The sequence below is a fragment of the Ricinus communis genome, chromosome 10 (assembly GCF_019578655.1).
Source record: "Ricinus communis isolate WT05 ecotype wild-type chromosome 10, ASM1957865v1, whole genome shotgun sequence".
Classification (NCBI taxonomy): Eukaryota; Viridiplantae; Streptophyta; class Magnoliopsida; order Malpighiales; family Euphorbiaceae; genus Ricinus; species Ricinus communis.
In genome coordinates this window covers 5,029,195-5,042,222 of record NC_063265.1, presented here as the reverse complement: position 1 = coordinate 5,042,222, position 13,028 = coordinate 5,029,195, and the positions used below count along the sequence as shown (strand labels likewise).

General features: G+C 27.3%; 1 protein-coding gene across 1 annotated transcript; it reads left to right on the top strand.

Annotated features, from left to right (window-relative positions):
• Nucleotides 1-7,748: 7,748 nt before the first annotated feature.
• Nucleotides 7,749-11,048, top strand: LOC107262441 (protein NRT1/ PTR FAMILY 5.6-like). Its single transcript, XM_015728324.3, has 4 exons — nucleotides 7,749-8,133; nucleotides 8,989-9,206; nucleotides 9,324-9,871; nucleotides 9,967-11,048. The coding sequence occupies exons 1-4, from the start codon at nucleotides 7,998-8,000 to the stop codon at nucleotides 10,832-10,834; spliced, it is 1,770 nt and encodes a 589-aa protein (XP_015583810.1). The 5' UTR covers nucleotides 7,749-7,997; the 3' UTR covers nucleotides 10,835-11,048.
• Nucleotides 11,049-13,028: the final 1,980 nt, after the last annotated feature.

Below are 13,028 nucleotides of genomic sequence, written 5' to 3'. Positions count from 1 at the left end.
GTTTTCAAATTTAGAAAGTTATTTTTCTTTAGCACATTGTAGTAGGTACTTTTTGGGTACGGTACGGGAAAGATAATGTATCTATACCCATATACCTAAAAGTATAAATGGCTGTATATATCCGTATTGAATAACAAATATTAAATCGTTTCCTACTATATCATAACATATATTATAATTATATCATTAATAATAATATACTTAAAAGTGCAAAGAGGGACATGCAAATTAACAGAAAAAATATTATAATTAGTTTATTAAATAAATTGATTTGGTCTTTTACTAATTAAATATAATTTAATAAAAAAATCATCAGATAATTACCATTTTTATTAACTATCTATTTTATTTTAAAGATTTTATCATATGAGTAGATAAATAACAATTATTATACAATAAAAAAATCGTTGGTAAAATTCATCATGCTAAATTAAGGTCGGATCTAAATAATAAATGCATCAATTCAATTTATTAACAATAAACTAAAATTTAAATAAATATCTTATTTTCCTAAAATATTTTATCAATTTGTCAGATTATAAATATTTATTTTTATTCTAAACTTAGTAGTTTTTTGCTTTCTATCATATGACAATAATGAGTCCAAATATTGATATTAAGTTTAATTCTAAAAATTGAATTCTGTTGAGATTTTCAATTATTAACTATAATTGAATTTAATTTTAGAAGTATAAAGATATAAAAGGACATAAATTTTTATGTATTACATATATATTTGTCCTATTTATAGTGCATACTTGGATAATCACAATTTAATTTAATTTTTTTTTCTTTTTCTTAATTTCTAATAATAAATTTAAATGATTAATATAAGTACAGAAACTGAAATGATGATTAATTGAAAAATAGAACTTTATCTAACAACGTAACTTAGTGTTATAGATATTAATTTTTATGTATTTGATTAATTATTAATTTATAATTTTTTGCAGTGCCTTGAAGCTTTTTAAAAATATTATTATTTGATATATTTAATAATACTAATAATTAAATATATTGGCCCGAGTTAAAACTAAAAAATTTATTATTTAATCAAAGTTATTAATTTATTTAATATTTATTTTATTATTAAAGTGTTAATGTATCTATAAAAAATATTGAATATATTAAATTATTAACTAGATAGTTTTTAACTTATACTATCACTCACCTAAAATAATATATATTATATTCAATTATGCTATATTAAAATAATAAAATTAAAAAACTAATTAGAATATGAAATAATTAAATAATTAAATAATTTATTTAATTCTCTAAATATAACTTATTAGATAATCAAAATTAATAAATCTAATATAAAATCTCTAATATTATACATCTTATTTAATAGGATAAATATTTCGAATGTGGTATAGTTATAAATATAAATAGGGTACTATATTATTCATATAGATAGGGTAACATAATTTTTTTAAGCATAGATTTATCTATATCTATTATCCAATTAACTCACGTATTTTAATTTGGCTAGATAGAGTTTAGAGAGATGTCTAATCACACGCCAATAGAAAAATCAAAAAGAAAATATTTTCTGAATAATTCTAAATAATAATAATAATAATAATAATAATAATAATAAGCTTTTAAGCTTGCAAGATGCACAAACTTCATAATTGGTGCGGACGATGGCATAATTAGGAACTTTAGTTAGCACCGCTAGACTATAAATATATTCTTATAAAATATTAAACTACCCAAATAGATCCTCTGTTCTTTTGGAAAGTCTTATTTTGGGTGTAAATTAGTCAACTTTTCTCAAATATAAAATTGACTTCTGGCTTATTAAAAAAGTAAATGGCCCCGATTTAAATTATATTTTTAATTATATTTTTTTAAATTAACTCGGAGCTAAAGTAAAGTGATAGACTTAAAAAGAAAGAAAAAAAGTGGGTTTTCCTAAATTACCCCGGCCTACAACCCACAGTATCCCCAACGTAGTTCCGCTCTTGGGTGCGGATATCGCACTTGTCTCTATCGGCCACCAAAACATTGATGCCATTAGAACTGCATATATTTTGCATATGAAGACGCGTTGCAGGAAATTCAAGGTTGAACTGCATGCACGCCCCAATTGCTTATTCATGTGACAAATTTAGAGAATTGAATAAAGTCAAGAAGAAAACCCAGAATCTTGCCAGGCATCCTACCTGCGGCTATTCTTCTAAGTCTTCAGTTCAAATTATGAATATGATACATCTCTTTCGCATGTGGTAAATGTGAAACACTTGCATTCTTTTACTTTCTTTCTTCCTTGCAGATCTTTCAATATATTTTTTAGATAACGACTGCGATGGCAACCGCAACCGCCACCGCCACCCTTCATGAGTTCGTTTAAAACGCAATATTACATATGATTTTCCATAATAGAGGAATATTAATGGCGACAGCAAGCTTATCTTTCAAAACCTAACTGGGTGTGAGATGACCTCTGAGAGGAATATTAATGGCGAGAACAAGCTTGTAAAGTGGAAAGCTAACTGGGTTGATGATAGGGACTGCCACCCTCCTGTTTGGACCCAATAATGATTCAAACTTATCTTTCAAAAACCAAATCATCTAATGAGTGGGATTATTACGATATGACTAGGTTATTTTTATGTTTTGCAATTAACTATATTTTTATGATATAATTGTTTATGGTAAAAAAGAATACCAACTAAAATAATAGAATCCACCAACAAAATAAACTACCAGATCACTTAAGCAATAAAGAAGTGGAGATTTCAACTTTAATTTTGAAAGATTTGAGTACAATTGCATCAAACTTTTTAATCGATTTATATTGTATTTTGTAATTTGCAAAATATAAGACTTTTTTTTGTTTAAATAATTTAGTTTAGTTCAAGTTTTTTTCTATTCTTTTCCTTCCAAAAATTCAAAATGACCGAGTAAATGCATAGTATCAAATTATATCATTATTTTTTTATTAATAGATTTCAAAAAATTAAATGTATAAAGCTTAGATGGATTTTAGAGTGTCATAGATATAATGACTTAATTTTTCTTTCAATACTTTATATGTATTTATTTAATAAGAATTTATAAAATTTTGATCAAATTTATATATAAAATTTATTTTTTGTGATTTATATAAAAAAAATATAGTATGTAAAATATAAAGTTACATATTAGAAATTTTCATGTAAATTTTATCAAAATTTTATATATTTTTATTGAATAAATACATAAAGACATTAAATAAAAATTATGTCATTATAAACTACATGCAGTATAGAATTCACCTAAAACTTAACTAAATCTTAGAAGTTATTTATTTGATATATTGAATTCATCCAATGAAATTCATTTTGAATAAAAAATAGTCCTATCAAAATATCTTTCTACAATTTCATTGAATTATTGGAAATACATGAAGGCTAGGCAAACAAGCTACGTATAAGTAAAATGAGGAAATGCAAATGAAAAACACATGGTTCATTGAATAAAGATGAGTTACCATCATAACATCCACTTTCTTATTTGCTCCAAGTCAGAAACCATGCTCCCACTTATGACAATCGTTACTATATCAAGGTAAGCAATGAACATTATCAAATTGGGGCAGAACCTTTGTCGATATTGTTTTGGGAAAATTGACCATGATCGGGTTCTTACTGCTCTAACCACCGAGAAAAGATGTTGAGCACTTGATCTTTCCCATATCGCCTTTAAACTAATATCAGTGTTAAGGATGGTCATCATCTTCAATTGACCGTCACTAAATCTATATAAAATATTGCTTAATTAGATTGCCACTAGGGGTTCACTAATTATGTATTAAAGCTTAACCACTGAATTTTGTTTAGGACATGATTAGTTTCCCATTTTCACGTTAATGGGGTCAAATGGTATCTTTGGGTCATCACTACTACTACTATATAAACCTAAACAGGATATATTGAGGAACAAGTGGCTTATCTTAATTCACCCTCTTACCAATAATGGGGTAACTTTTGAGATGGTGCTTAACATGTACATGACATCATTTCTTTAAGTGTGTTTTACACTAGAGATTTTGAGAAAGAAGTTGATGAAATCACATTTAATCTATCATTTGACATCCATTATTCTTTTTATGATTTTCATTTTAGGGAAAACACAAGTGTCTTTAAGATATTTAATTACCAAAGTAAATAAAAGAATACTTCACTTGATAGCTGAAAAAGCCTAACTAATTAGCACTAATGAGCTTAGCTCACAAATTGATATAAAATAGAAACGCTTACAGCTAAAATAGCTAGAAAGCAGAAAATACAAATTGTTAATTCAAGCCTAAAAGTTTAACTCTAACAGACAGTTCCTTTGCATCTTATCCATGATATCCTTACTTTCTCCAAAAAAAAAAAAAAGGAAAAAATTGGTCGCTTGCTTTATCATCTTAAAAACCAAAGAATAAAGTAAAAGGACTTTTGAGTTTAGCAAGATGGGTTTTGACATCATTATTAAGTCATTTTTGTTTCACACCAAACTCTTACGCTCTGTTTTATTTGTAAAAAATTGATGCAAATGGAAATATTTCGATTCACATATAGGTGATTTATTTTTAGCAATCTGTAAAATATAAGTGAGAAGGACCCAAACAATGTATCTAGAGTATTATTTTCTGAAATATGGCTAGTAATAGAGTAAATGTGTTCCTATTTTCATGGTGGAAGTGAGATCATGGGGTTTTTGCTGGCCTAGGATTGGTCTGCCCCAGCTCAGAGTTCTTGATTTCTACGTGGGAAATTTAATCACCAGATGGACGAGTCATAACTCATCTTGGGGTGATTTATTTTTACCAGATTTCATCACATGTTCCTCCAACAGTTCCGAGTTAAAGGCTCGTTGATCTAGACATAGCTAAATTCGAGGAGGGCGATCCATAAATATTAGGAACTCATTATGACAATTATTACCAGTACATTTTCAGGTATTTAAATTGTAAAAAGACAACAGTTACAAAGACCTTTGGTATTTTCTCCCCACCCGTCCCAAAGAAGGTTTGTGACCTTTTGATGGACCATTTTTTCTTTTCCTCTTCTTCCTTATTTGTTTATTTGCAAAGTTTGTTAATTTTTTCATTTTAATTTTTTAATGTTTAAGAAACTTATAGGAAATTGATAAAATTTGTAAAAAATATTTATTTAATATTTATATAAAAATATTTTTATTTAAGTAGTATTTTAAATATAAAGAATAAATTTTGAATAAATAAAATAAAAATTTTATATTTTCATTGAGAACAACTTCTTATATAAAAAAATATATTAAATTTATTTTTTTAAGGTTCAATAATAATTTTAAAAACATGAAATATTATTTTTATTTTATTTTAAAAAAATAGTATAAATAAATATAAAATTTTATTTTCTGTTTCCATTTGAAATATTTTTTGAACAAAATGACATATAATGATTTGTATATAAATATGCCTATAAAGCTTTAAGGACAAAGGGTCAATTTATTTTCTGAACTTATGTCTAGGAGTCAAATACACTAAATTTAATAAAAAAAATTCAGCAATAATTTTTTTGAACTTATATTTAATAGTCAAATATTTTGAGTGGCATTTCAATTCTGTCATTAAAGTTTCTATTAAAAACAACTTATCTGCTATCTGCACAGGTTATTTCTATTAATATTTACCTTTTGACATTACCATAATGATATAAGTTTAACCTTTTATATAACAGAATTTGTACAAGGGAAATAATCTAACATTGAATTTAGAAACTAGAGATATAACATTTGAGTAATTTTTATTTACCTTCTGATTTTTTTTCTAATAGAGTCATTTTTATTATGTTAAGATTTTTTTATATTATTGTAAAAATAACTATTATTTTATTACAGCTAAAATCAACACAGTCAAAGAACTAAATTGATAAATAAAATTATAATTTAAAGTACAAAGTTCATCTAAGATTATTTTTATTAAATTTTTAGAGTAATATTATTAATTTTGGTGGGAGCAGTAGCTAATTTTATAATAAATTAATTTTAGTATCTAATAAAAATAATTAATTATCATTTTTTAATTATTCTAATTTTTTGCACAATTTAGATCTAAAAATCTAAGTATTTTAAAAATATTTATATTTAGAGAAAATTCATAAATTACTATATAATTCATTTATTAAATTACTACAAAATATATTTATAGTTAGAAATATTACTTTTATTATTATCTTGTAGACCCTATAACTAAAATATGCTAAAAATAAAAGTATTTTATTCTAATTTAATAAAAAATAATTTTAAATAAGTTTAATATTTGATAAGAAATTCAAGCACTATATTATTTTTTTATTAACTTGATTGATTTTAGATGAAAGACATATTAGTTAGTATTTATTTATCTAAAAAGAAAAAAGAGTTTAGTATAATAAAAAGTCATAAAAAACCATTAATGGATTAAATCAAAATTAAAAGATAAATAATAATTACTTTATATACTTGAAATCTAACTCAAAATTGGTAAGATTATTTACTTCCGGTGTGAATTTTTATTTTTATAATAAATTTAAAGAGATTACTATGTTATGCAATTCATTAATTTTTCTATAAATAAAATAATAATAATTCTCCCACAACATAAAAAGTTATTTTCTATCTGTTTTTCTTCTTACACCGCCTTAATTGTGGGATGTAATGCTCTTTGTAGATATTAAATTTTATAAAAGTTATATACTTAGAGAAAATTTCTTTATATGATATTACAGGTGGGTTTAAGTTTTAAATGGAATTAGATTGGCTACATAAAATAATACAATAATTAAAATTGATAACGCTATAAGGAAGGGATACTGTGGATCTTTAGTTCAGTCGAATTATAATTATTACAAAAAATAGCAGGTTGAATAAATACAAGTTTAGTTTATAATCAAGAAAATGTAAAATTAAATTAGGCTAAGATTAGACCGACCAGATGAGCTGTTCATTTTGTTTTGTCGGTTCAATCATGCTGTTCATTAGGCTAATAATAAAATGTTTTATATTAACGTGTTTCTTCGATATCACATTCTAAGTGCATATGCATATCGTATCATGTGATGTATTTATATAACCGTGCGTTTTTAGAGTTAGTCAAAAGAGAATTCATCAATATAGACTTTATTAATTTGAATTTTTCAAAACATTCCCCCTCCTATTTATTACATAAATCATTTGAGAGACATTTTTTAGTCAGCTGATGTTCTTTTTTAAAAAAAAAAGAAAGAAAAAAGAAATTTAATGAAATTTCTTACTATTAGACTAAAATGTCAATCAATCACATATTGTAATTTTTTTTAAATAAGATATTCGTAATTTGTTTGATCAAGAGGCCTCTAAAATTTTAATTAGATGAAAATTAAAATTAAGTAATATTTGTTGAAAAAGTGATTCAAAAAGAGAATAAAATGCTACCCAAATCAAAATTATGCTATTACAATGAACTAAATTAAACAGTTGTAATAAAATAAAATAAAATAAAATAAAGATTTATTTAGAAGTATAACTATATATGAGATATAGCTATCACATATGAGAAAATAGAAGGAATTATAATGCAGTGGTGGAATGCATACATAAGTGGGGCTATCTAAGTGTCTAATTTTTGGTCCCATAAATGAACAAAAAAATTCCTTTGGGATGGATGCCATTCCCATTAAAATTCCGAAAATGACATCTTTTCATTTAGTGAAAAAATAGCTATTAATCTATTTTGCCTTTCCCCAATTATAGCATGCCTTTCTAATAGGTTAACTGAAACTCAATATCAACTATAGATTTTCAGGAATCCCTATTTCTGCAAGCTCTGGTCAACAAAACAATCCAGTAATACCCCTCTCTACCTCTATATAAGACCTCCAAAGCAAAGATGCTTTTGCCAAAAACATCAAACTCTTCCATTCATTCACACTTGTAGTAAACTCTAAGACTTCTTGCCACTGTTTCCTACGTAGAAAAGTGATAAACTTAATCATAATTATCTACTTCGCTACATAAAGATGGAGCTGCCAAAGGAAGCAGAAACAAGAGAAGTTGATGGAGAGAAATGGGTTTATGATTCTTCTTTGGATCATAAAGGAAGGGTTCCTCTCCGGGCTCGCACTGGTGTTTGGAAAGCATCTCTGTTTATCATCGGTGAGAAGTAATTAGATTCTTATTACACATTCGTGAAGTATTATATGTAATATTTTATTACATACAACAAGGTCAATAATCCTAATTCGTAGATTATTTCATTCGGTTACCTTTATTTTTCTTTTTTCTTTTTTTGTTTATGAATTTAGTTGAATTTGACTTCTATAGCATCCACTTTTAAGGTGGTGCAACCTTGTTAACACTAGTTGAAGGAATTCGAATCATTCGATTTCCTAATCTAATAATTATTAGCTTAGAAAGTTATGTTTATAATTTTATGTAAAAAAGGCTTTAAAGGTTGAGCTGGCAGCATATGTACAAATAGCAAATTATATGTTCAAGAGAGATTAATTATTATGGATTTTGCTAATACAAGGAAATATAAATGGTATTTATCGTCCTGCTCTATATGGATTTGGGTCCTCTAAAGCATTTTTTTGTTTAAAATTTATATATTTATTCACACACCATGCAATAGAATTGGGCTCACACGATAGGAGGGGCCACTGCCGCACTAGTACTTATATTTTTGTCACCTCTCATATAATATGAGGATATGTGTATTGCATTCTACAGAAACGAACAAGCCCTTTACAGTGACATGCATGGGTTACCAACAAAGATAAATGCATGTTTGAGCACTTTCTTTACTGATCATTAGCTGGACTTTCTTGCCTTGTTTCTGTAAATTTCTGAATTTTATGAACTCTTGTTCCTTAGAACAGATCATGTACAGCATCGCTATTAAGTTCTGTGTCTTCTTGTGTGCTGAATTGAGCAAGTAAGAATTATTATTTCCTGTGAAGACATATATATATTTAATATACTTTATTGTGTTTCTTTTGGCATTGTCAGCAATTGAATTTAGTGAGAGGCTTAGCTACTTTGGGATAGCAACTAGTTTAATCATTTATCTGACAAAAGTGATTCATCAAGATCTTAAGACGGCTGCAAAGAGTGTCAACTACTGGTCTGGTGTCACTACTTTGATGCCTCTTTTTGGAGGATTTCTTGCTGATGCTTACTGGGGCCGATACTCAACTGTTTTGGTTTCATCTATAATCTATCTTACGGTGATCATCATCTCTTTCTTTACATATACCATTCATTTCTTTATCTCCTTACATCCGAAATAAAGTCTAGTCAACTTGTTTTATTTATTTATTTATTTTCTTTACTTGGACAAATAGGGTTTGATTCTGTTGACAATGTCCCAATTTGTTCCAAGTCTAAAGGCTTGTGATGCAACTGATGAGTGTGGTCAAGCCAGAAAGATACATGAAGTGGTATTCTTCCTTGCCATTTATTTGGTCTCCATAGGGACTGGAGGACATAAACCTTCCCTCGAGAGTTTCGGAGCAGATCAATTTGACGATGATCACTGCGAGGAAAGAAAGAAAAAGATGTCATTTTTTAACTGGTGGAACTTTGGACTTTGCAGTGGACTTCTCCTTGGTGTGACAGTAATTGTTTACACACAAGACCATGTCAGTTGGGGTGTTGCATATATTATTCTTGCACTTGTTATGGCGATATCACTAGCCATCTTCATTATTGGAAGACCATTTTACCGATATCGAGCAACATCAGGCAGCCCTTTGACGCCAATGTTGAAGGTTCTTGTAGCTGCCATAAGAAAGAGAAAGCTGCCTTATCCCTCAAATCTGGCTCATTTATATCAGCTCTCCAAGTCACAGATGGGCCGAGGGAGGCTTCTCGGCCATACTCAGAAGCATAGGTAAGCATGAAAAGCTAGCCCTTGTTATTACTGTCTTATCCCTGTGTGGAACTATCAGTTAACTAATCAGATCTTCCTCTCCATTTGAATTGCAGGTTTCTTGACAAAGCGGCTATTCTTGAAGGCACAGAAAATTCTGCTGAAAAGCAAAGCCCTTGGAGACTAGCAACAGTGACTGAGGTAGAGGAATTGAAGTTAATTATCAACATGATCCCAATATGGTTAGCGACATTACCATTCGGGATCTGTGTAGCACAAACATCAACATTCTTTATTAAGCAAGGCACCATGTTGAACAGAAAAATCGGTAACGGTTTCGAGATTCCTTCAGCTTCTATTTTCGCACTCGGTGCTGTTGGAATGATAATCTCCGTAACAATTTATGAGAAGATCTTGATACCAACAGTAAGAAAGGCAACAGCAAATGAACGAGGCATTACAATACTTCAAAGAATTGGTATTGGAATGGGTTTCTCCATTGCTACAATGGTAGTTGCAGCATTGGTTGAGAAAAAGAGGCTGGATGTTGTGGAGCAGAACCCATTAAAGGGTTCACTCTCAATGAGTGTGTTTTGGTTGGCTCCACAATTTGTCATCATGGGCATTGGAGATGGGTTTGCATTAGTGGGATTGCAGGAATATTTTTATGATCAAGTTCCTGATTCAATGAGGAGTTTGGGCATTGCCTTTTACCTTAGCGTCAATGGAGCTGCAAACTTCCTTAGTAGTCTCCTGATAACAGTAGTCGATGATGTCACAGAGAGAAATGGGAAGAGTTGGTTTGGCAAGGACCTAAATACTAGCCGCTTGGACAATTTTTATTGGCTTTTGGCAGCCATGGCTGCTGCGAACTTGATCATCTATGTGTTCTTGGCTCGCCGATATTCATATAAAAATGTGCAGGGAGGTGTGGTTGTAGCTGATTGCCCTGAACATAATATTGGAGGTGACTCAATGGCTTAAAATACTGCCAAAGATTACCCTAATTAATCCTTATACGTAACCATTATATTAATGTTGTAGCATGTATAATGTTACTTGAATATTTGTAGCAAGTAGTTCTGCGGTTTTTATTTTAATTAGATTTTGATTAGTCTTTTTCTTTTTCTTTTGATATGTTTTAATGTAATTATCATTTTATTAATAAAGGTAAATAAAAGACTTTAAATTATATAGTCATCTTTTTTATTTATACAAAACGAGGCAACGGCCTAAAAGAAACTAAACAACAACATTCCCAGCATAAGCCTTGCCACTAGCATCATGCTGGATCCACGCACTGAGGCCATCAGGAGGGAACGAATTTAATTATATAATCGTTTTAATATTGAAGAATTATACTTTTATGAATTAGATGAGTGTAGAACCAAGTCAAATTTTAATAAATTTGAGCTTAATTTGTTATACATGCTACGAGTTCGAATTGAGCTTGAACTTAATAATTAAGAATTTGAGTTAAATTCGAATCGAATTCGAACTTATTTCGAGTTTGACTCGCTAAAATTTATTTAGAGCTTATTTATCAATTTTAATTTTTTTTTAATTTTATTGATTTATTTTATAATATAGTTTATTTCGTTGTCTTGAATCAATTGATTTTAAACACTAAATGTTTAATAGAAGTTAATTATGCCATATAATAAAATTAAAAATACTTTTACACATTGATATATAAAAATTGATAAATATTTATATATGTAAAATAAGATATTAAAATAAAAAATATTGTACATTCTTTTGCGAGTTTAAATACAAATCTATTAATAAGTTAACCAACGAATAGACTCATAAGTCTATAAACGAGCTAGCTCTCGAGCTAACAAGCTAAGTATTGACAACTTTAAATTTAGTTTGTCAACACCAATGAATCTCTATTAACGAGCTCGGACAAGCTTTACCGAGTCAAGCTCTGAATAGCTCATGAGAAGCTTGGTTCATTAACATCCCTATGAGTGCCTACTTTATAATTGGGTTCAGATATTATTTAAGATAATAATAAATAATTTTAATAATATAATATATTTATATATATAAATGTTAATAGAAATTTAATAAAATATTATAAAATCATAATATAAACTATTAGCTGTTTAGCTTCATTAAAATCTGTGTTATATAGATTTTTGAATATAATCTTTGATAATTTATGTTTTAATACTATTTTCTTCTAAATAAAATTTCTGAAAGAAATTAAAATAAATTTAATTTGCATGATTCAAAATGAAGGAAATAATTAATATGATGAACTAATGAAGATTTTTAATAAATCATTAAGAGAAGAAAGTGAGAAGAAAAATTACATATTAAAAGAATATGCCAAATCAAGAAAAAACAACTTCAAAAATAGAAAAAGTCTCATATAATTAAAAAAAAATAATGCTAAAAATATGTGATAATAAACTTTTACAAAAAAAATTTAAAATGTATAGAAATAATTTAAAAAGATAGAAAGATGCATCTAGAAAAGATAAAGTATTTTTTAAAATACTCTTTCATATATAGAGAGACTATATATTTAAATTTAATTAACTTGATATAAAAAAGTATAAAAAGATAAAAATATATCCACCGGTCCATAAAAAAGAAAATTCATGACGAACATGAGAATGATGAGAAAATTAAGTTGAAAACGATGATGATTACTCTTGAAAATATAAAATAGATGGCAAGAAAAGCAGAAAGCTAAAATATGAGAATTAAGAATTTTGTTTAATAAAAAGATTAGGATTTGAAAGAGAAAAATAATTATATATGGAAGAAAAAGATCAATAAGAGAAAAGAAATAAAAAATTTAGATAAAAGAATAATAAGAAAATAGAAAAAAAATATTAATGAAATAAGTAAAAATTTAATTACTTCATTCAAAAGAAGAAAGAAAAAATGTATCTAGATTTGGTGCAAATCTCCACTTATGCATCAAATTGATAAATAATTGACATATATTTATTAGTTTTAAATTAAATGAATATGTATTAATCATTTAATATCGAAGTGTAAAATATTCATAATATATATCATTCTTCTATTAATTGTGGTGTATACAACAAGTCTTTATAAGAATTATCAAAAATATATATATAATTAAATAAGTAAACGCTTTTAAAAAATTAAAAACAAAAGCCATATGAAAACATTGGTTACACTTCTCCAAAATTCC

Bases quoted from the DNA above. Each gene is read 5' to 3' on its own strand.
- LOC107262441 (XM_015728324.3), top strand. From the start codon at position 7,998: ATGGAGCTGCCAAAGGAAGCAGAAACAAGAGAAGTTGATGGAGAGAAA. The intron at 8,134-8,988 runs GTGAGAAGTAAT...TGGCATTGTCAG, and splicing joins AGCATCTCTGTTTATCATCG to CAATTGAATTTAGTGAGAGG. The intron at 9,207-9,323 runs GTGATCATCATC...TTGGACAAATAG, and splicing joins CATCTATAATCTATCTTACG to GGTTTGATTCTGTTGACAAT.